The sequence below is a fragment of the Spea bombifrons genome, chromosome 3 (genome assembly GCF_027358695.1).
Source record: "Spea bombifrons isolate aSpeBom1 chromosome 3, aSpeBom1.2.pri, whole genome shotgun sequence".
In the NCBI taxonomy this organism is placed as follows: Eukaryota; Metazoa; Chordata; class Amphibia; order Anura; family Pelobatidae; genus Spea; species Spea bombifrons.
In genome coordinates, this window is record NC_071089.1 from 53,473,693 (window position 1) to 53,499,487 (window position 25,795).

Genomic DNA, 25,795 nt, shown 5'->3' on the forward strand with positions numbered 1-25,795 from the left:
ATTTCATGCTCCCACACATATTATATATTGTTTTTTTCAGGACAAACAGGGCTTTCTTTAGATACCATTCATTTTATCATATCATCTAATTTACTATAAAAAAAATGATAAAATATGGGGATTTTTTGTTAAAAAATTACTTTTTCTCACTTTTTAAACGGAAAACTTTTACTCATCTGCAAAAACTAATGAAAAAACCTACTAAATAGATTCTACTATTTGTCCTGAGTTTAGAAATACCCAATGTTTTTATGTTTTTTTGCTTTTTTCTGCACGTTATGGGGCAATAAGTACAGGTAGCGTTTTGCCATTTCAAAAACTTTTTTTCCAAATCTGGTAATTCTTCCCCCCATGTGCCATTTCGGGTATCTTTGAAGCCGGCCAATGCAATTTACCCCATCAAATCATATATTTTTAAAAACTAGACACCCCAAGGTATTTGAAATGCTGGTATTTTAACCCTTTCAATGCACTAATTTTACCACTACCCTTTGTGAAACTTTATGGTAGTAATTCTTTTTGTATTTTTTTCACACATGTTGTACTTCAGGTATAAATTTATCGCTCCTGGTGTATGTCCGTGTCACACAACACCCCAATATGTGTTCAGTAACATCTCCTGAGCGCAGCGATACCCCCCATGCATGGGTTTGTTGGGTTATTTGGGAGGTAAAAGGCCGCCTTTGTGAGGTGTGTATTTTTTTGCCATTTAGACATCTGCCCCATGTCCCATATTTGGGACATCTTTGAACCCGGCCAATTCAATTTACCCCATCAAATCATATATTTTTTAATACTAGACACCCTATGGGCATTTGTAATGCCAATATTTTAACTCTTTCCATAATGGAATTTTTGTAAAGATAAAAAATTTTAGGACTTGCTTATTAAAAACTTTTTTTTTTTTTTTTGGTGACAATGGGTATTTTTACATGTTACCATATTTTTGACATTTTTTTAATTTTTTTTTTAATTTTTTTTTTTTTTTTTTTTTTTTTTTTTTTACTAGTCACTCTCGTTAGTGAGCTGGGCTCCATTGACCTTGCATGGTTGGATGCAGTACCTGCATTCAACCTGCAGGAGGAGCTCGAGAGTTCTCAAGAGGGTCTGGATTGACCCTCTGTGAACTCATATCTATTGTTAATGCCATCCTGTGAATGACGGCAACGTCATTCACAGGATGGCACTTGTGGTTGCTCCTCGGAGCAATCACAAGGCGATCGGGGGTCGGGGGGTAGTGTTGCTGACATGCCTCGATATCGAGGCATGTCAGTAACACAGTTTATGCTTAGGAAGCGATTCCGATCGCTTCCTAAGCAGCTTTAGCCGGGCGCCGCCGCGATCATTGATGATCGGTGCGGCGGCGGCCATTTTTCTTCCGGGGAGGGCTGCCGAGGGCTGCCCTCCCCGGATCCACGGTCAGCCTCACTTGTGAGGCTTCCGTGGATGCTGCAAAGCCGCCGATCGCGGCGAAAACGCCGCGATCGCGGCGATGCAGCTATTTAACGGCAGCCCGTACATGTACGGGCATTGTCGTTAACCCGTTGCACGGCAACCCCGTACATGTACGGGGATTGTCGTTAAGGGGTTAATAGATAATTGAATTGATAATGGATAATTTCATCTGAAATAACGTATGAATCTGATTTTAGTCATCTTTTTTCCTGTTTCTCTTATATAGTTAGGGTTAGCTTCAAACCTTGCGCTAGTGAAAATTATTAGAAGGTAAAAAGTACAATAAACACTGCAAAGATCTGTCCTGAAATTCTTATGCTGACTCCTAGTAAATGATTTCGGGTATGTGTTCCCTCCTGAATATCTGCTATTGATATTTCATTCTTAACTTGGGAAGCAAATAGCATCATGTGATCGAGTGATCCAAGTGAGGTCAGGCAGCTGATCATATGATCAACAGATGCAGTCTTACTTAGAAAACTTAGAAAAGAGACAATTGCTTGTTGCTTAAACAAAAAAAAATCAACACATTTATATGAGTTTGAGGCACAGGAATGGAAAATCGGGCCTTGTTAGAGTCAAGATTCCTTAATTTATTTTAATTGCTGTAAACTTGAAAGTGAGGGTCTTTTTATAGGCAGATGCCTAACCATTATGTTCGGCAACGTATTCCACAAATTTACTAACCAAAAACGCAGCTAGTTTTTTGCTGCAGTGTTATTTTTTATTTCATGTTATTATGCAGTGTTTACACATGATATCCATATGCTTCCTAAGAAATAAATTGCCTGCCGGTGTCACAGGCACATGGGCACTCTGGTGCGCAGGCAGTTGTTTTGCGCATACAAGCAATCCATTATTATTTTTTTAGTTTTTTTTTACAAAAATTAAAAGATGGGAACATTTTATTTTTTCTGGATCATATTCCCGTGAGAAATGAAAGGAGTGACACTTGCAGATATCGCCACAAGCAAGAAACAGGACCTTTTATCTAGCTTTGATGTTCTTAGCCCTTACACGTGGATGATAATTACGGCTCCTTCAAGACAGCCCAGCATTGAGGTCTCAGCAGAATCATTCAGAAAAGCTTTTGTAAGAGGGGCAGCTGCTGATCCCCGTGAAGATAACTAATTACTACTATTTGATATTTAAATGCGATGCTCTATGCATCTTTAAGCGTCAGCTTCCACTGTTGCATGCAAAGTTATTTAGTTATTTTTGCTTATGCCTTCTTTCATGCTATTCCCCTCCTTTATACATAAATAGGATCCATACTACAACAATGATATTACTGCTATAAAGTTTTATGACGCTATACCATATACTTTTCCCATGCGCCGTACCACGGAACTCAAAACTGGCAATCGGCTGCATGTTCAATCTGGGAGAATTGTTTCTGCCAACACACGAAGGCAATTACTGAGATGCCAGGCAGTACAAAAACATTGATTGCCCTCTCTAGTATGTTAAGCAACTAAACTTCAGGAGATCTGACATTTTATTCTTGCCTTTCAGCTTCCCTGTGAAGAACCTACCATGTCTTTCTTTTTTTTGTCACATGACAATTAAATGTTCCTGGCAAAAATTATGAACGACACAACATAATACTCCTTTAATGAATTATTTTTGGGGCATACTAGTAATAATATTTCTAAGGCTGCATTTAGTTAAATTTAGCAGAATAGGTGGAACAGCACTTGTAAAAACAGTCTGTGTCATTTAAAGGTTAATTAACGACACATAATAAAGAGGGCCATAAAATAGGTGTATTGTCCATTAATTTCCTGCCAGTAAAACAATATTATTTTTAAGGTTAATAAAAAAGAATGTTTAAAACACGCCGTGTTCAGGCCTCCCTCTCTTTAGCTCACCAGACCTGTGTATTGTGGAATAAGTGACAGCTCCTATAGTCTGTCTCACATGCCCCAGGTTATTCCACGACAGGTACGTTACTGCTGGATCCGGACCCAAAGGGGATACAGCGCTGCATCCTGCACGGACGGTCGCCAATAAAAAAATAAAACTTTAAGAAAGGCAGCGGAGACTTATACTCACAGAGGAAGTAACTGTAATTATGGTAAACAAGGTAGTCATGTGTATTTATTTTTCACGTTTAATATTTTAGAGACTGCACCACAACATTCTGTATGATTAAGTACACCGGTCTCTGCCTGTACTACTTGAGCATTAAATGTTATAGTACAAATATCTGATTCAGAAGATTATACTAAAGACCTTACATTCATTTTTCTATTTAAAACACCTTTCTATTCTAATGGAAGAGGTGAATTAGGAATGTGTGCTATGTCTTATGTTCATTTCAGAAGTCTCCAAACCTGTCGTTTTCTTTTCTGTATAGGTTGCACGCTGATGTTTTACGAGACCTATGAAGGAAATTCCGCCGAGCAGAGCACTTCACCTAGATATGCCCTGCTTGCTGAAGACAGCATAGTTCAGTCTGTCCCTGAGCATCCGAAGAAGGAAAATGTTTTCTGTCTCAGCAATTCCTTTGGAGATGTTTACCTATTTCAGGTTGGCATGGTCCTTTTAAACGTGCACTTGTATAATGTTTGTTATTAGTAGTAGAGTTTGAGTTTTCCACTCCCGGACTTTGCTATGGATTGAAAAGACTTTGCTTTTCAAAAAGAGGTTGAGTTGGCACAGCGCTATGCATAGTTCTATCAGCGAGGGGAATCTCAAGAAGTCTCTTAATACAGGGCCAACATTGTTTTCAGGAGATGCCCACTAGAGTCAGTCTTTAATTGTTTCATGTCAACTCTTCAAATTGCAAATTCCTGCTGTATTTGATTTATACAGTATCATGAATTTGCTTATCCCAACTTAGATAAGAATTCATACCGTGTATTATATACGGTATATATATATATATATATATATATATATACACATTATATATATATATATATATATATATATATATATATATATATACATTAAGTTATAGTCAGATGCTCCAAATGTTTATCAAAAGGAGAATTGGTGATGAGATTGGAACTTTGAGATGATTTCTGTACAGTGAACTTAGCCTATTATTGATGGACCTTTTACAGTATAAAGGCGGCATTGTTTTGTTGATCATATTAATTAAAACTCTTGTAGTCTTTGTAGTTGTGGCTGTGCAAGGTCTTGTGTCTTACATGCCAAGCCCTTATTGCCGCTTTGCTTCTGTTTCAGGCCACAAGTCAGACTGACCTAGAGAACTGGGTGACCGCAGTCCACTCTGCTTGTGCCTCCCTCTTTGCTAAGAAGCACGGAAAGGAAGATACGGTTAAGCTGTTGAAAAGTCAGACCAGAAGCCTTATCCAGAAGATTGACATGGATAGCAAAATGAAAAAGATGGCAGAATTGCAACTCTCCATAGTCAGTGACCCGAAGAACAGGAAAGCTATAGAAAATCAGGTACAGTGTTTTCACGTTTCTTCGTCACTTATTTTGAACGGATTCTTCCTTGATCCCAAGGCTGGTCCAGAAAACGCTTTCCAAAAATTATTTTTTAGGTTTTTACTTTAGTCTCAGGTTGGTAGGAACTGGGCAAGAGGGTATTAAAAAATACTTTTTTGAGAGAGTGGTAGGTAAGTGAAACAGCCCCCCAACAGAAGTGGTAGGGCCGAATGCAGTGAGGGAACTTAAACATACATGGGATAGACATAGGGTTATCCTGAAACAAGAGACAAAAAATTGATTAAGAAAAAACAGGCAGGCTAGATGGCCTGAATCTACTATATCTACTATTTTCTATAAAATTCCATGTTTATAACAATCGTTTACAGTGGGTTTTTTTTATTTGTTTTATATGTGTATATATATATATATATATATATATATATATATATATATATAGTTACTGGGAACAAATTCTTGTATATGCTTAAATGCAGCTTTCCCAGTTATCCTTAGGATTGCATTAAAACCATCTGGTTACCATCTGGTTAATATTTTAAAGCATCAGACTTGGTCATTTATAAAAATTCTTGTTGGGAGTAGACAAGGTTCTGGCTTGCTTCTTGATCTATGAAATTGATAACATGTAGGTAAATAATGATGGTTGTAGAATGTGACATCATTCTTTTGGCATGAGCAATTTAGTATTCCTGATAGAGTATTTAATTTGTGCATCATTTAGATGAATAGAGAAGATTAAGAAATGCTAACGAGGCCATTGTTGTACCTGTTCATTAGACGTTCATGTGTCAGAGTACTTACTTAACAAAATAAATTGTCGGTTTCAAAAAAATAAGCTAGCCTTAATTATAGATGAATAATGAGAGCCCAATAAAGTAACTGATTATTCCTTTTGCCAATCCTGTCACGTTCCACTGTCTATGAGACAACAGTGTCAGGCTTTTCACACATAACGGTTTTATAAAAGGCAAATTGGAAAATCCAAAAAAGAAAGAAAAAACAAATATATTTGCTTATAATTATTAACCACTGTTTCTCATTTGGTAACATTGCAGTCAATAAAATTGCTATTTAGTGGCTTGTGATACTCTGGCATTGTATCTGGCCCATTATGTGTGTAAGTGCCTATCAAAATTCCCTTTTCCACCTTTTTCCTGTTTGTACGCAATTAAATATTGATTGTTCTTTCTTGAACGTAGGAACTGCCAGATCTAGGCGTCACTCCTGATATACATTCTTGGGATCTCTCCAGGTTTGACCTGGAATCTCTGGGTAAAGCGCTGTTTCCACATGGTTACCTTTCTCCAGGCAGTAGAGCGCTGTTTGGAAACACCCATACACTGCCCACTTTCCTGCCCACTTCCCCTACTAATTTAATGCCATACGGGGCAAGTCCCACCACCACGCAAGGCAAGCCATGCCCAGTGACACATCCTGCCACAAAAGCTGACTAGGCCAATTAGTCTGCAAGGGAGCAGTCCTTATGCTGCTCTGTGTCTTAAAGGTGCGCAGAGCCTTTTAATCCAATGAAGAAGCCAACTGCAGAGAGACCGGCCAAAGGTAAATACACTTAGAGCTTAAGGAAGCCTACCCGGGGTCTGCTGATATACCTTGTGATGCTGGCACAGATAACACTCTATATTATTAAATCTTTAGGTTCAAATTACACTAAGAATGAAAATCTTTGTTCAGCCTGTCATATTTGACTGGTTAAGCTCACAGAGCAAAGGTAGTGGGATAAAGCAGTTGACCAGTCCATTACTTAAGTAGGACAAGAAAATTACACCCACCCAATAATTTGAATATTTCTTGTCACCTGGTGTTGTTATTGATGTTAAGCCCAAGTCCTTACATATGCAAATCACGGAGAACGTTAAATGTCTTTGTGACATGAACAATTGTATGTCCTCTCTATAATTTGACCTTCCTCTTGGAGAACGCAGTTAAGTGTAAAATTAATAATTCCAATGAGTAAAACAGCTTTTCGCGTTGGCGAACTGTGTAGAACAGGGAAGCAGCTCTGCAAAATCGCTGCCAAGACAAGGCAGCGTGGGAAAAATAATTGCAGGGTGTAGAGAATTGGGAAGAATAATGATATAGGGCAGGGGGGGATTGAGGAGGATAATGATATGGGGATGAAATAAAAACAGGAAAAAATGTGATACGTAATGATGGGAAGGTTTATGACATATTATGGCTGAATATTCAGAAGGATAATTACATTGTAAAGGAAACTGAAATATTGAGAAAAGAAGAGGTACCTAATGAAAGTTTTTGTCTCCAAACTGTAAGCTTCTCCTAGTACCAAAGGTTCCTAACTCCTTAACGTGATGGTCCATTTAGTATAATGTTAATGTAATTGTCGACTTTGTATTGTCACTGTAATAGTACTAAGTAGTCTTTTGGCACACTATATAAAATCATTGTAATTATGATAATAGTAATTGTACAGAACAGTGAGAAGAAAAACCAAAAATATAAATCCATATCATTTTCTGCTGTCCGTTATCCAATATATTCTACTGAGTTTAAGAATCCTATGTTGAGAAGAAGGCATTACACTTTAAAATCCTTAAGGAGCACCAGCTCAGTGTCTCTTTACAATGACTCCATTATTAGCCAATTATAGTCTCCATAGCCCTTTGATCTGTACACCAGTGTTTGTCTTTCACGAAGGAATTTGGCAGAAAATAAGTTATGCGATTCTTAATTTCAAAAGCTTTGAACTGAATGATTTAAAAAGAAACCTATGAAGCTATGGTGGTTTTCATTACAATATAAGTTGACTTTAGTAATATAAATAAAAAATGGGCCATGACTGAACTGAGAAATACTTTAAGAGACTTGTTCCGTGGTGACACCAAACATACCACACAATAGTCAGGGAAAAAAAGTAGGCAGTGTGAAACATTAGCTATACAAAAAGTATGTGTAAGAATTTATTGTAAGAAAGTTAAAGAAAAACTCAGGTTACAAATCATAATAATTTGCTAAAACCAGGAATTCTTTTCAGAAGTTGTAACACCCTTTAAAAACATATTCAAAGCCAGGAGAGCTTAAAGAAGAACTCATATTCAAGTATTTTATGATGTCTTTCATATGCATTCATTAAAAAAGGTAAAACAATGAAAATAAAATAACATATTAAGTAGAAGCTGAAGGTCTTAGGCTGCAGCTCCTCGTCTTCTCCTTGGTCTACTTCAGGCAGCCAATCAGTGGTAAGAAAGTGCTCCCAATCAAATTAATGGGAGGACGTATCTTGATTATTCAAGATAACCTACTAGATTTCATTTTTAATAATGGAAATGATACTGAAGGTCCATTGCTCAGTATCAGGGAGTCAAGCTCGGCTGTGGAAGAACAGAACAAACCGGCTGTAGGCTTTAAGATGTATGTCTGCTCCTAGGTGGTGTTCAGACAAATTAACTTGAAATCACACTTTGGTGTTTGAAGGCTTTTTTGTATCTCAAGTAATTGAGATACAAAATGAATACAGATTTAATAACCATGTCACCTGTATTCCTGGTGACATGCTTTAACATAATTACCCATTTCTGTCCCAGATTTAACCCAAGTCTTAATGTAATGCTTTCTGTGACTTTTCAAATTTTCCAGTACAAACCACACAAGCCTTTTCTCTGGAATTCTTATAAACTAGTTAAATCTCCAGAAATGGACATATGCATGACCTGTATTATATCACTGCTATGTTTTTCTTCTTACATAGATATTTCCAGTGCCCCCCCCATACATGGTATATTTACTTAGTTTGCATTTTCCAGGAATACATCTACTGTATGGATAGGACACGTAACTGGAAGAATGTGTTTGGTTATTTAAATTAAACTGGCCTGATTAATGGTTAATGCATGTAACGGAGCATATACCTTAAAAAAATCTGTAGTAAATTATTATATGGGTGTATATTTTGGCAATTGTTATACCAAGGTGGCTTGTACCATTTATTTTAAAATTAATACAACTATCTACGTTATGGATAACAAATACATATGCCAGATGGACAACAAATGAGAAATTTATCACAAGATGTTTAAGTACTCCTTCTGCTAGATGTCTGGCTGTAAGCTCCATGTGTCTTGTTCCTGGCTACTTATGCAAGGGTATCTGAGGTTTTATTACGAAGCTTGGCTTAAAAATGTTTTAATTTGACATTTCACAAGGTCCTATGAGGTTTATAATAAGCCTAATAGGACGTTAAACAGTTATCCGTGAATAGGCACAAATGCCAAAATGGTGATGTCTTTGTTAGTTTGTAGGCAAAATAGGGCTAAACACATGCTAAGATTTATCACAGATTAAAGGATTATTGGACCTATAAGAAACTGCCCTGAGGAACATCTGGCACAGACTAAATAGTGTTGATTAGCTTCAGACATTGCTTTTATATAAATTCTTAAGGACAGTCACTTCTTGAAATTTAGTGCTAATGACATTACTCTAAATATACTAAATGCAAGCAAGGGTGAAACCGATTAGCTGCTATCCGGAGTCAGCAGATTCATTTTGCAGCAGTTTGCAATGAATGCCACTTCATTGATCATTGGATTAACCAGCTAGTTCTTTGCTGGTGTTCCTGGTTCCTACTTGGAAACACAAGCTGTTAATGGTATCTAAAAAGGATGTATTTTGTCCAGCTTGTGATGTTATAACTTGTGGAGTTTGTATGTAAATGCTTTGGCTTGACATCAGCTGCTCTCAGAGAACCCCTTTGGAGCAACCATGTTGAAGGTCTGAAAGACTTCTTGCCAATTTGGAGCTTCACTATGATACTTATTAGATTATTTCTTATTTTTGTGGCAGATAAGAGCGATACTGACAATATTTTGTATCCATTCTGTGTAATAAAGATAACTTTCCTGTTTCTTAATAGCTCTGTGCTATTCCCAGACATTTTTGAAGTCGCCTATGTGTTCTACTAGGAAATGTCTTACCAACTCTCTGCTAAAAAATATTTCCTACTCTCGTGCCTACATTTTTCCCTTTTTACTAATGGTAAGGACACCAGAAATAGACACAGTTTTGTAAGCAAGGTTTTATATGTGACTTATGTGACATGCCTTACTATCCCACATCATGTATACCCACATATACTGCTACTAATTAAATGAAAATGCTTGTCACAATGTAAAAGAGACCTATGTAAATTCTGAAACTATTTTGGGCTGAATGAAGTTAGGAAATTATTTTTCTTTTAATTATCTGATTTTAGCATTCTTTTGGGTTTTTTTTTTGGACCATTACACCAACAGGGACCTTTATGGCAATGCATTCTAAATATTGTATGAATGGTACTGCACATTGTACCATTGCAAGCATACCATGTGATTTTATTTTTTCACATATGGTGAAACTTACAATAGATGTTTTTGAACCTCCAAATGCTTACCTACTGGAACCATTTTATTTTAAAACCAGATCCAACAGTGGGAGCAGAATCTGGAGAAGTTTAACATGGACCTTTTCCGAATGCGTTGTTATTTGGCCAGTCTACAAGGAGGTGAACTACCAAACCCAAAGAGTCTTCTAGCAGCAGCTGGCCGTCCATCAAAACTTGCTCTGGGTAGACTTGGAATATTCTCAGTTTCCTCTTTTCATGCACTGGTAAGTTATCGTTAAACTGTTTATCAAATGTTGGACAATGTATTTACCTTTAAATATATGCTGATGCACACAAACATAGGATTTAATGGGGGTTATGTATAAAGGGATCAGGATCCCGCAATACCTATGATCATGCTTGCAGTATACATATCATATTATGTATAAACCGAACCACCCACCATGTACATACCTCTGCAGATGCTATATGGATGTAGTGGTTCATTTGTTATTGCTGACATATACAGCATGTATACATAGATTTCCCCACATTGTATGGCATAGCAATGCACATTTTCAGTCACAAACCTACTTTTTAGTATGTGTCACACAAAATCCAGAAATGTTTGCCGCAAACTAGTTAATACACAGTGCAGCTCTGATTTTCTGCAACACTTTTATACATAACCCACACTATGTTTTATAAACAGTAGTGTGTTGAAGTTCCGGTTTGTGTGTTATATTCATTATTTATAAGGGTCATTTGAAATCATGAAACCCTTTAGCTAGGGCCAGATTTATTCCTCAAGAATCCCGAGGCACAACCATCCGAACTTTCAGTCTTAGGATCTGTATGGTTGCCCCCCACACTAGGTTTGCTTTCTTATTATAAAGTTTCTGATTGTTGTTGAGGCAACCTGCCTTCTACCTTTACTGACGATCGTGTGGCAAAATCCGGTAGTGAAGCGTCTAGGTGTATACATGAGGATGTCTGCCGCAAAAAGAGTTAGAGTGTAGTATGCAGCTTCGTGTCTCCAGCTGACAGCCACACACATTTTAGTAAACGGACGTTGGCCTTAAAGTGCCAAGACTACTTTTAATCCCCAGTTCAGTCTTGGTTGAGGCAGCCTTTGTAGAGGAATAGAATAAAGAGGAGGAGTTCAAGACAGGAAGTTATTAGGAAGTTCCTAGTTATGCCAATGTCACCACCAATTTTACCAAGTTCTTATCTTCCTCGAGGCCCAATGAGCCTTAATCTTTAAACCAACTATGTCAGTACATTTACACTGATTAAAATAGTACTAGCTAAAATTAGTTTTGAGAAATTAATATAGTTTTGCTAAGTGCTCCTAAGGCAACACCTCGTCCTTTAAAAATATGTGTTTCTGGCATCTCAACATGCAGCCTCCCCAGTGTCCATCCAATGACTTCATGTGTAGGGTTACCGCAGCAAAATGCTATTTTGCAAAGCAGCCAATAAAGATTTAATGAGGACGTGTGGAAATATTCCCCACAAACTGAGTCACATGTGTCACTTCATTCACAGAGTATAATGAACTGCCTCATTTAGTAAATAATATTTCAACATGTAGAATTAGACAAAACTAATGGTGGATGTCTTTTAAAATATATTTTTTTTCCCTCCATTTGAAAAAACAATTTCCATTTTCCACGAACTATTTATATCGTGGTACACAAAAAGTCATAACAATCCTTCAAACACCACATTGTTTAATTCCTGTTTATTTCAGCTAGCGTTTGGTTTCTGTGCAATGACAGCAAATTAGTCATTTTCTAAAGATCAATAATCAAAACACCCAACGATAAAATGAATGAAGGAGGCCACAGGCATCATTAAGGCCTTTTTCAGTTTTGAGGCCTTTATGATGCCTGTGGCCTCCTTCATTCATTTTATCGTAGGGTGTTTTGATTATTGATCTTTAGAAAATGACTAATTTGCTGTCATTGCACAGAAACCAAACTTTTGTATATTTATATACATTTTTATATACATTTTCAAATTACTTTAGAGTTACTTTTCTGATATGTGTTAAACGTTACACAATTCACACGAAGGTGGCTTCTCACCAATTTTACTACGCATTATACAATGCAAATTCAGGCCTTTTTATAGGAACACCTTACCATTTGTAATGCCTAGTGAAGTAATAGCGTTAAACTGAGCTGTTGTGCAAACCTCCACTCTTAGAGGTCCACATGTTAAACCTTAAGTCTTAGTAGTGAAAAGCTAATTAAAGGTGGTCAAAGCCCGGTGGGGATTATCTATAAAGTACATTTGGCCGCCAGAACCATTTCTAGTAATCTACATATGTAAGTCATGCCACAAGAGCAGTACTTTGTGAAGTGCAATAATACAAGTAAAAAAACATACAACATAATAACTTAAACTTGTATGTAAAACATATGTAAGATGTTTAGTTTCCTTCTTGTATCCTTCAAACGCCTCACGAGATAAAGCATATAAGTAAAGATTGTGATTGCCAGCTGTTTCCTTATATTTGTGTTGCGTGGAGGACCTGCTATAGTTCTACAGTACACCGATCACAGTGGAAAGCATTATATTTCCATTGGCCTCTGTTTTTTTTCATGATTTTTGGCACCTGGCTTGCTTTATTCTGTCATATTAATGGTGAGTTTACAACAATATCTTCTTTTTTTAAATTAGATTTGCTCAAGGGATGAATCTGCACTAAGAAAGAGGACATTTTCTCTTTCGCAAAAAGTGCACATTAAGAAGGGTCTGTTTTCTTCACTCAAAGGACTGGACACTCTTGCTAGGAGGGGGAAAGAAAAACGACCTTCAATAACTCAGGTACTGTAAGAAGACTGTATTTTTTGTTAATTACTCATACATATTAGCGTGCGTCTTTGAGGTAATGATTTGTATCTCTTATACTTTGTCAATATGTTCTCATATATTCCTATATATACCGTATTGGCTCGAATATAGGCCGCACTTTTTTCCCCCACTTTAAGTTTTTAAAGTGGGGGTGCGGCCTATATTCGGGCTCTAGCGCCCAACGCCCGGGACATGCAGTCCCGGGCGCCGGGCAGGCAGCGGGGTTAAGATACAGATCCCCCGCAGCGGTGCAGGGGACCCGTATCCTACTCCCCGATACGCTCAGACAGCCTCCCCTGCCAGCACTTCCCACGGGGGGGGGGGTGCCGGCACGGGAGGTTATCTAAGCGTTTTACCTCTGCCCACCCCCGACTTACCGGAGCAGACTCGCGGGTGTCTTGCGGGGCCGGCGGGAGACATTTACGCAATACGCGCATGCAACTTCCGGTACCGGAAGTTGCATACGCGTATTGCGTAGATGTCCCTCGCCGGCCCCGCAAGACACCCGGGAGTCTGCTCCGGTAAGTCGAGGAGGGGGGGGGCAGAGGGCGACAGCGTATCGCGGGGAGGGAGGACAGCGGCAGCGTATCGCGGGGAGGGAGGACAGCGGCAGCGTATCTCGGGGAGGGAGGACAGCGGCAGCGGATCTCGGGGAGGGAGGACAGCGGCAGCGGATCTCGGGGAGGGAGGACAGCGGCAGCGGATCTCGGGGAGGGAGGACAGCGGCAGCGGATCTCGGGGAGGGAGGACAGTGGCAGCGTATCTCGGGGAGGGAGGACAGTGGCAGCATATCTCGGGGGGGGGGGGCAGAGTGGCAGCATGTTTTTTTTGGTGCTTTTTTAAAGAAAAAAAACTTTTTCTTTAAAAAAGCACCAAACTTTTAGGGTGCGGCCTATATACGGGGGCGGCCTATATCCGAGCCAATACGGTATATAAGATGTACATTTTGTTTCTTTCTATGTTAACGTATTCCTCACTAAACTATAAACATTTTTTTATGTAGAGTAAAAACAACTATTTTGTGCAATTTTCTTGTAAAAACATAGACTGTGTTTGACTACTGTATGCTGAAAGTAGCTTAATATTATTGCATGGCTTTGCTTCTGCCAAGCTTTTAGGCAGATGTCAGTAACTTCATTCTGGACCTATAAAACAGAGGACATAATATGTAAAGTAGTCGCAAGCACACAATAGGCACAGTGCCATTATACATTACGATGACTGAGAATGAGCAAATATTTATATACATTATTATTATGTTTGTTCTAGAGTTAAAGAGAAATTATACTGCCTAATGTAATAATTTACTCCTAATTATTAAACAAACTATACTAGGAAAAAGTATAAAGGGTCTAGTGATGTTTCATGTAGTATTTTCATTGCATCATAGTGTATATTTTTTAACAATTTCAGAGGCCATGGTTACAATTTGTACACATTTTTATATATTAACTATTAAATATTAAAATTGGTACTCATATATTTTGTGCATTGATTTTCTAGATTTTCGATACCAGTGGAAGCCAAGTTGGTGTTGGTACCCAAGCTCTTCCCAATTTAAGCACTTCAACTGAGGTACGTTTTTTAACTTAATGGGGTGGAGCGCCATTTAACCATGGATAGTGACACATGCCACACATATGGTTGTGGTTATCTTGGTGTAAAAGCCGCTTGTTTTGTTTCTCACACATAGCTATAATGTCTTGCGACGTCTCTCTGTTGACTTTAAGGTAAGCATTCTGGAGCAGTAAAGTGGTTGTAACAGGGTCATGGAGATTTCAGTTCTTGCATGAATCACCACTGAAAAGATTTAACAAAGGAGAGCTCTGTAAATGTTTGAACTGCTTGGCAGACCTCTCAGAATTGAGATGGCGTACATGCAAAGGAAAGTGACACTTTTGCACTTGTTGCTGTAAAGGAGAATAGGTAGGAATTTAAATCAGCTTTAACCTCTTAAGGACAATAAAGACACCTCGTTCTCAATGTTATCTAAGAGGGATAACATGGCTTGAAAAAAAAATGCCAGAGGCAACTGAAGAAGAAGATTAAAAAAACAACTCAAAAGTAAATAACAAAAAGAAAAAGACGGGATGTGCTTCCATTTCAAAGCTTTGGATCACAAACTCCCCAAGGTTATATACACAAATATTTTATTATACCAAAAAGTGCATTACCATCCAATAAAGTGACAGTAGCATACAGATATCAATAAACCAATCAAAATAATGTCGCTACGGATACCTCCAGAAGAAGGCTTTTAACTGAAACATGGAAGTTCTGTCCTGTTTTCTAAATACCCTTGTCTGTACAGAGTAACTATTTTACTTTGTATTTTTTGTTTTGTTATATGCTTTTTGTGTCTACATTGTTTCGATTGGCCTATTGAGACCTGTACATTATTCCCTTGTGAATGGCTGCTAAGTGTTATCATTACAAATGTATGCAGGGATGAGGTGTGGTTTCTGACCTTTTGCTGCTCCTACTGTATAAGTCATTTTAAACACTTTGGGTGTTGTTAACTAAAGGAAGAGTTGGTAATAGAGTTTTTTCAGATTTGACTTCTGTATTCATTTTGAAGGTTCCACCCCACTGAGCTTCTGCTGCAGGAAGAGCTTATCTGTCCTGTTTTAATGTATAGTTAAAGCAATAAGGTCTCTTCTCCTATTGAATTATGCATTTTACAAGCGTCTACAAACCTAACAGCGTTGGTCGCCCCCAATATATATAGTAGAGCGAGGGAATTAAAACCACAAATCTCCTTCAAAGTCTCCCTTTAGTGAACACCCCCCCCCCTCTGTCATTTATTTAGGTCATACTTAATTACTATCAACTATTGTGGCATAAACAAATAGGAGATTCAATGTCATGAAGTATGGAATTTAGGGTACAGGTTATTATGACAGCAATGGACTACTAAATATTATGAAAAAATGCTAAAACATATTGTAAAAAACAAGCATGTTGTTGGCTTACAATGTTTATGAAATTCTGATAAATATAGTGTGAAATATTAAAATGTTCTCAGTCCCAATACTCATATTAATCACTTATATCAAGTACATCTTTTATATATAAAATGGCATCTTTAAGGTATTATATAGTCTGAAAAGGTCTGCTTGGCAAATGAGTATATGTATTCTTTAGTTTACTGAAGTTAGAAGATGAGAAGTCTCATTTTCTAAGCCCAATAGCTCAAGAATACAAGCGATAATTTGAATTCAGTAAATTGCACTCCACGGGAAAATCAACTGCAGTATGTATTCTAAATGTAAAAAAAGGGCTGGATTGTTCATTTAATGTGTGTTGCTTTGCAAGCATGATTTCATAATGACTGCAATATAATAGTCTTACATATTTTATGGAAGGAGTTCTAACATCAGGTTCTATGAGTAATGTTCTTCCTGGAAATCTGTTTACCAAAATATTCCGATGTACATAATGTTCAGAGGAACAGTTGGAGCTGTGCACTTGGGCCCAGTTTCCGAACAGCTGAGGGCATGTGTAGCAAAATGGAAGCCTTATCAGAGAGCTTTTCCCCGAGAACATTGAGTCTCATGCACATAATTAAATGCTGCAAATGTTTTTTCAGATGACGAATTTCATATAGAAGAGGACATAAGGTTTTATGGGGATACGGAATATATAGATAATAGAAGCCCTTTTAAATGTGACATCATTAGAGACTTTAAAGCTATTATTGCTATTAGTGATTGAAAACGATCTAGCATGCTATATGCAGTGGTAAACTGGCCTTAGGAGCACTAATTTGTTCTTCAGTATTTCCTATGCCCATGTTACTACACTGTGTGGATTTTTGAACTACAGATATTTTTTTTTACACAAGGTTTTATAAAAATGCTGCACATATTACTACAACTGGGGTTTTAGGAATAAAAAAAACGGCCAGTTTAAAATATGAAAATTGGTTACGATATTAACAAACTGGTTCATGCAGCAAACAAGATAAAAAAACTTTGCACCAGAATCCCTTTTTTTATATAAACCCAGTAAGTATGTAAATGATGTGGTCACGTTTATAGAGCTGCCTGGGATGTTGCCAACATAAGGGCATTATTCCTTTTTGAGTGGTTATGTCTATAGGTAGTATTAAACTGCCATTGGTTTTAGTACAAAAAAAGCCAGATGGAGTAGTTAGTACTGACAAACTTTTGTTTGACATAGGTTATGTCTTTCTCGATTAATAAACTGTTCTTTACAAGCTTTAAAATACGTAATACTTAAATACGGAAGTAAAATCACATTGGAGTCAATGAACCTTCCATTTCGTTTTAACTCCTCCCCTGGATGCCTCTAGTGAAACAGGAAGCATACTTAGATATGTCTTCTGGATATATATCCATTGAAATAATTGGGAGGAGTGGCGGCCTGTTGTATGTTAGCAAGCTGAATGTAAAAACAGAAAGACTTCTTATCGCTCAGTGTCTGTAGGCTAAAGCGCAGGCATTTTTCTTTTGTATGCAATGATTTCAGAAGATTTTAAAAATGCCCCTGGGTTCTTGGAATGTAACGTGTGTTTATCTGCCTTGCTACTGCTGGGCTGCGTCTGTATCCACAAATAATGTTAACCTGCTCCCATACTGTGGTTAGTGTTAATGTTTTTCTTACTTCTTTTTTCTTTTCCATTTTAAGGGCAAAACCTATTCAAATTTTCCTATTTTGCTTTCTCAGTTAAGCATACCTTTCTTGGATTAGACAACACTGTGGGTACTGTGTAGTTAATTAGGTGTAGCATTCCAGCTACTGCCATCTTGTTTTTGTTAACCCTTTATTGAAATTGTTTTAGTCTCTCTCTCTCTCTCTCTCTCTATATATGTATAATGTGAATTAAAATCCTTGTTTTGCTTGTCAGGTGAGTGTTTCCTATATAATCACATATGTATAATGTCAAGCCTGTCCATCATATTCCTTGTCCATAAACATTCTATAGTCAACCCCTGTCACTGTGTGGGTATTTACTTGGATCGGTGACCAGTAAATGAAATGATATTAAAGCTGGCAGCCAGGCTGATAGTGGTCATTAGCCTGTGAAACTAATTCCATTACAAAGGATCCCTCTTTCCAAAATTCCTTGGAAGCATGCTATTAGACCAAGCCAATATTTTTTTTCAGGAGATTGGGTTTGGCTTGACACCATTAGCTAAAGAAAGCCACCCTGATTACCAAGAGTAGACAGTGAGATCCTAGTAGTCTTAAAGGGTGGCTTTGTGTTTGTAGCTGCCAGGAATAACAAGCATACCACATTTGTTCTGGATTGCTAGTTTGTAATAAAGAACTATTTTCCTGTAAGCTTTCTTTTGTGAGAGGAGGGATTATTGCTAAACCAGCTGTCATAACCAAAGGGAGCTTGTTGATACAGACAGAGAATAGCTGATAAGCTACTCCTGCTGCAGCTCAGACTGCTGTTTTGATTTGGACAATATGGACTATATAGCAGATGCATATAGGCCGGGGGCTGGAACTTATTAAATGGGTAATATAACCTAAGCCATTTCACACCATGTAGGTGTGCAGTCTACAGCTTTCCTGTTTAACAAAACTGCCCTAGACATAAAAGCTACATTTTTTTGAATGTTTAGGTAATCTGTAATAAGCGTAATACAATACATGCCTGCTATACCATATGGCTCAGTTCATTACTCAATTATGAAGAGAAGGAATTGCTCTGAATGTGGTCTCACCATTCTCCGCTCAAAGTTATGAAGCTCATAAAAAACTTTTGTACCTTAGCACTTTGTGTATGCATGCATGCATACGGCATAGAAACTGATATTTTGGTTTTGTAGGATTGCAGGATAAGAAGGACATCTGGAGAAACATGGAGAGCAGGCCATTGTTATTTCTAATAGACTTATTCACCTAGAGACTGGGTGCCCGAAGAGCAGTATTGGAATATGAGATTGTTTCTCTTTTTAACACAAAGAAGAGGAAATGAGTCAAAGAATTAGCATGGGATATACACATATTACTGTACCATGGGTTAAAGAAGCGGTTAAAGATTATCAGAAATCCATAATAATAAAGAAGGCTAATGATGAACCAAATATGCCAATGGATATTTGTATTGGTTGATCGCTTTTCCTCTATGATTTGTTTCTATATTCACCAATAAGGAGGTGTCATACAGCTAAAATGCCCTTGTGCTATATACAGCATATATTTTATATATAATTTATTTCTTACAGCATCCATGTATAAGTAGCAGATGATGCAGCCTGGTTGCTTTTACTTTTAATTAACGTCCACAGTATTAGTCATTGGCAGGCTAAGATGTTGATTTCCTCTAATTTTTTTCGCCCCCATAATTAGCCACATTATTGTACAATTCTGCTGTGTGGGCAGGCATCATAGAAAAAGCATGTATCTGCTCTGAGCTTACAGAATACTGAGCCAGATTCTTGTTCTCTCCAAACTCATGCATTATTAATTTGACTGCTGGACACATGGTAATACTGGTAGAAATACCACAAAAAGCAGAGGGATGCGTAGAATAGAAGAAAAAAAATGGAATAACTGTGTATTTTCTTTGGTGATATATGCATACCTGTCACAAACATATAAGCACATTGAATATGTCCTAAATGTTTCAAGTCTGGATATCTATACCACTGAGGTCCCAACAGCAAACAAAACGAGCATCATAGTCTAATATGACCGCAGTTATAGAAGAAGAATAAAATGAATGCAGCAATATGTAGCAAGCATTCTGGACTTCATTGGTAGTATCACCTGAGTGGGTATTACTTCCCTTCTATGTTTCCCTTTGCTTTTTGTATATTTGTCCATGGAAGACCTCAAGGAGAGGAGGTCCAGAAAAGGAGTAGCAAGAACTTGGTCTCACTCTTCACATTATTTATTTTACAACTTTACAGGTAACTTTCTGTTCCACTCACTGTTGTCTATTATAGTACTGGTACACTGCTCACTTACGACAATTTGGAATTTAGTAAAACTGCTCTATCACCACATTTTGTTCAGTTTGTAATCCCGGACCCTTCCAGTGCTATTAAGATTGTTTAGTGGTCTGACAATACTGCTTTAAAGAGTTTTATAACACATTGGTCATAAATATAAAAAGTGGCTCTGATGGAAAATGTGAAAATGACCTCATCGCCATAGCAACTGTCAACAGGAACATTCTTTTTGTTGTTACTTTGATAAGATCACATTTTAAACATAGGACAATAATAATTTTTCATATATAACTGTGGCTCACAACTTGAGCCAGGAGGCTGGCTGAGTGTCTGAACTGATATAAGTTTACTAGTCCTACTTTTTTTTTTAGTATGATTTATATTCACTATTTAAAAGGAAAATAAAATGGTGAAATATTAATATATTGTTAAATATATTCTATTACTAGTGGGCTAGCACAGACTTCATGCTACCACCATAGGACCTAAGAAAGGTAAAAGTTAGGGAGAAGGAGGCCGGATAGATAGTAATAAAGAGGAGAGATATTAAGACAATGGAGAGATAAAGAGAAAGATATAGAACAGAGATGAAGAGGAGAGAGAAAGGGAACACGTGGAAAGAAAGGGGAGATAATGAGAAAGAAGAGAGACAGAGGGAAAGGGGAGATACTGAGAAATACGAGAGATGGGAAGAAAGAGGAGAGATAAAATGAAAGAGGAGAGATACAGAAAAAGAAGAGAGGTTGGCATAATATTGTGCTTCTCCCCTGCTGTGCGTCACGCTAGGGTCAGATGGACCAACATGACTTCCACAGTCTCTTGAGTATCTGCAGAGTCAGTGCGGCAAGTACATGAGACCCCTGCATTGATCACACCCAAGCACATATACAGCCACATTTTTTTTATACCGTATTGGCTCGATTATAGGCCGCACCCTAAAAGTTAGGTGCTTTTTTAAAGAAAAAAAAATTCTTAGTAAAAAAAACACTTAGTGGAATAGATATGCTGCCACTCTACCCCCAAGATGTGCCCCCCCGAGATATGCTGCCACTCTGCCCCCAAGATGTGCCCCCCTGAGATATGCTGCCACTCTGCCAAGATGTTCCCCCTCTAGACTTACCAGTGCAGACTCCCCGGGGTCTTGCGGGGCACATCTACACAATGCGTGTATACAACTTCCGGTGCCGCCACTTCCGCCGTGGAAAGTGCAGGCAAGGAAGATTGTTAACGTACATCTCGTAGACTGTTTATGTGCATCGTGGCAGCCGGTGAACGTCTGCATTGCAGGTGAAGAACTCAAGGCAAATCCAACATAAGATATATATTTATTATTCCTAAACAAAAAAATGAAAATGTGAGGCTTACAAATTGGAGTGGTAAGCACACCTTTCAGAGGCTCACAAACATAGCCAGAAATGAATTAGTAAACAGGGCTTGTAATGTCTTGAAGGTGTTTCGGTTACTCCTCCAGTTTCTGGATAATCGCTGTAATCACACTCACGTGTTTCGGCTGCCAATCAGGCCTGTTCAATGTGCTGACGTGCATAGTATCCATAGCCTCTAAATATACTGTCCCCACTCTATATACACTTTATACAACGGTTTATAAACTTTAAATTAAATATCTCACAATGCCACTGATTGACAAACAGAGCACACATTACAGCCTCTTTAGTTGAGGAATTTAGTAATGCTACATCATGTCCATTTCCTTGTCACCTTCCCAATAATTGTGCAAAGTTTGGAACATTACCTTATCACCACATAAACCAATTCAGCAGGAACAACTTATTGGTAGCCGTGGTGATAGAAGCATGCTTCACACTGACTGGGGCCTTCACTATATTCCCACCATGTTGCGGTTGCATCATTACTTTAATATGGCTTCTTCCATGTATCACAGTTAGTTACTATCTTTTTGAATCTGCTGTGATATTATACTGGTGAATGCATTCAAAATCCTATAAGTAGTTACAAAACAAACACCAAATTATATTATAAAAAGTAAACAGTATATATTTTGTGCATGTCTGCTAAGTTGCAAAGAGTACAGCTTTAACAGCAGTTGTTACCTCATAGCTCTGTGAAGCAATAAAAGCAAGCTGGATGTTTGTGTGCAGGACACAGGCTCAGGCCACCACTTTGCTGGATTGATAGAAGAAGGAAGATGAAGCTGGTAGTTTTGTTCTTATTTCTGCTGGTTGCAGAAGTCTGTCCTGCTCCGCTGCCTGCTAATCGGCATGATGATTACGGCAAGTTGAAGACGGTACCAAGCACGCCTCCAAAGAACAGCCAAAATGAACTGGATGTGAAATGGATTGCTGTTTTAGCATCAGTGACACTTGTGTCATTTTGCCTTTGCTGCTGCCTGCTCGGATTCCTGATCTACAAATATAAAAATTGGAATCCAAATAATAGTGGCAGCCTGCATCAGACCCCCAGAAGAGCCGGTCCAAAAGCATGTGCCTTCTTACAGTCTGTCTTCTTTTCATAATAAGGAGATTTCACCTGCAGTTTCAAAGGTTCTTTTATTCTGGTGCGTGATATAATCGTTATATAAGGAATATCATGGGAGAGAGAGAATGAATACCATGCATGTCAGCGCTTTGTAGAAGCCCGATTGGCAGGCGAAACGCATTGGTGATTACATTGATTATGTATCGAGGAAGAGGAGTAACAGCACAGCCTACAGAGGGTTACCAGCGGCTTTTGAGGAATCTGAAGGGACTATTATACTACTACTTTTTCTGGCTATGTTTGTGAGGCTCTGAAAAGTCTGCTCACCGCTCCACTTTGTGAGCATTGCATTTTATGTATTTTTTTGTTTTACAAGAATAAATATGTATCCTTAAATTCTTCACCTGTCATTTTTTTTTACTATATGTTTAACCCTTGATGCTATATGGTCATGCTCCCTCTGTGAGTAATATTCCTTGGGGGATTTTTGTGTTTATTTATACAGGTCGTACAAAAATAAAGTGAATAACGGCGCTTCTAATAGATATTTTGATATATAAAGTGAGTATAAATAGCTGCCAGCAGCATTTATACAGGTCGGACAATGTTATTTTGTATTTTTCTTTTGATGATTAAAAAATATACTATGATTAAAAATATAACTATTTCGGACTATGTGGAAGAATTTTGACGATTTCTAAGTACTCCACTATTTTAGAAAATAAAAAAATTCATAAATCATTTGTAGACTTGTGCAAATGGGCCAAAAAACTATTTTTTCAGTTAGTGTTATGCCCATTCATTTTCAGGCAATGAATTTCGTTTCCTGCCCTTCCTTCCGTTCGGCTGAAAATTAGGGGACATTTTTAATTCACAAGGGATCCCGGCAAGGAATTTGTTAAAGCACATCGAGCAGACTTGCCGGCAGCCGTGGTTGTTTATGCGCAGCGCCGCAGCCGGTAAACGTCTGCACGATGCGCTTAGACAACCTCCCTTGCCGGCACTCCCCCCGTGGGAAGTGCTGGCAGGGGAGGCTGTCTCAGCGTATCGGAGAGTAGGATGCAGGTCCCCTGCAGCGCTGCGGGGGATCTGTATCCTAACCCTTAATGTCCCGGGCGTCGGGCGATACGAATTGCGCATTCCTGCGCTAGACCCTGAATATAGGCCGCACCCCCACTTTAAAGACATAAAGTGGGGGAAAAAAGTGCGGCCTATATTACGGGCAATTACGGTATATTGTATAAATACTAGTTGCTGTTGGGTACCCAAGATTACCAGTGTTTCCTGAGATCTATTATTCCCTCAAATCCTTCCCAAAATGGTATCTGATATGTGGAAATGAAAAATAATATATCTGTCCATGGGAAATGTGGTCACGAGATATAAAATGAGAGGAGCGAACAGTTTTTATTACTGAGAATAAGTTTTGTCCAGTATGTAGTTCATATTTATACCTATTTATTTACACACAAGAATATATATATATATATATATATACATATATTATTGGGTATTGGAACACCTGACCATTACACCAACAGGGACTTTTATGTCATTGCATTCTAAATACATAGACATTAATATGTAGCTTGTCCCCCTTTTGCAGCTGTAACAAGTTTCACTTTTCTGGAAAAGCTTTCCATGGATTTTTGAGTGTTTCCCGGATAAGTTTTACCCATTCTTCCAGTATAGCATTTGTGAGGACAGGCAAGACAAGAAGGCCTGGCAAGCAATCTCCAGGTCGTCCGAAAGGTGTTCCCTGTTGGTGTAATGGTCAGGTGTCCCAATACTTTTGTCCATATAGTGTATGTACATATAATAAAATTGGCACATCATAGGGAAAGTATTATTTATAATGTTATAATTTCCTATTGATGTTTGTCATACATGTATTTAATAAAACCTGTCCTTGTACTTTGACTATTGCTTACTATCCCTGTTGCTTGGCAGCTTTGTGAATTATATCTGCATATCAAATAACCTAATGCTATTATACAATATTGTAAAATAAAATATTATACAACATCTACTTTCTGTAAAGATGAGGTCATTTTGGTGAGGGGATTTTGATAACAGCTCATATTTGAGCTTTTGTGTAACTAACCTCAGACTGCAGTGCTATGGTGTGTCTGTGTATTTTGTTCAGTGATCCACAGTGACATCTACTGGACAAAAATGTATTTCACTAATTTGTGAGAAACTAGATGTGGTAGCAATTACAGGGCACCTTCAGCACCACATTAATTATACCATATGTACCGTATATACAATTTGATGGTAGATGAGAACCTTTTGGTTCATACAGTCTGCCCATTTTATACTGCCATAAAAACCTCAAACCTTGTTAGGTACTTGGTCTTGTCTTCAGGACAGCCATATGCCTATCCAATGCAGAATTTTGGACCAATCTTCATTACAACATTGCTTCAGTTCATTGAGGTTTGCGGGAATTTGTTTATGCAAAGCTCTCTTAAGGTCCTGCCAAAGCATTTAAATCGGGTTGAGGTCTGGACTTTGACTGGGCCATTACAACACCTTGATTATTTTCTTTTTCAGCCATTTTGTTGTATATTTGCTGGTGTGCTTAGTATTGTTGTCCTGTTGCATGAGGTCAAGCTTTAGCTGTCAGACAGATGGCCTCACATTTGATTCTAGAATACTTTGATAAACAGGAGTTAATGGTAGACACAATTACTGCAAGGTTCCCAGGTCATGTGGCTGGCAAACAAGCCCAAATCATCACCCCTCCACAACAGTGCTTGACAGTTGGTATGAGGTGTTTGTGCTGATACGCTGTGTTTTTGGTTTTCTCCAAACGTGGTGCTGTGCATTATGGCCAAACTTTATCTCCACTTTGGTCTCGTCTGTCCAAATGACATTGTTTCAGAAGTCTTGTGGTTGTTCAGATGCAACTTTGCGAACCTAAGCCGCGCTGCCATGTTCTTTTCTCCTGGCAACCGTTCCAAACAAACCAGACTTGTTCAGTCTTTCTATTTGTACTGTCCTGAACTTTAAAATTTAACATGCTAACTGAGGCCTGTAGAGTCTGAGATGTAACTCTTGGTTTTTTTTGCAATTTCTCTGAGCATTGCATGACCTGACCTTTCGGTGGATTTGCTAAGACATCCACTCCTGGGAAGATTGTGAACTATCTTCAATATTTTCCAATTTCGAATAATCTTTCTCATTATAGATTCATGGGCTTGTAACCCCCCCCCCCCAGTTTTATGGGCAGCAACAATTGCTTATCTAAGGTCATTATTAAGGTCTTTCCTCCTTGGCATTCTGTTAACACACACTTGAATGCTCCAGACAAGCAAACTGCTAG

General features: G+C 38.1%; 1 protein-coding gene across 4 annotated transcripts in view; it reads left to right on the forward strand.

Moving 5' to 3' along the window:
• Positions 1 to 25,795, forward strand: part of TIAM2 (TIAM Rac1 associated GEF 2) — a 129,299-nt gene that overhangs the window by 64,256 nt on the left and 39,248 nt on the right. For all 4 annotated transcript variants that reach the window (XM_053461272.1, XM_053461269.1, XM_053461271.1 and 1 more), the window contains exons 5-9: positions 3,815 to 3,987; positions 4,651 to 4,875; positions 10,315 to 10,500; positions 12,905 to 13,051; positions 14,582 to 14,653. In XM_053461272.1, coding sequence (XP_053317247.1) covers positions 3,815 to 3,987; positions 4,651 to 4,875; positions 10,315 to 10,500; positions 12,905 to 13,051; positions 14,582 to 14,653 — 803 coding nt within the window. The remainder of the gene's footprint in view (positions 1 to 3,814; positions 3,988 to 4,650; positions 4,876 to 10,314; positions 10,501 to 12,904; positions 13,052 to 14,581; positions 14,654 to 25,795) is intronic.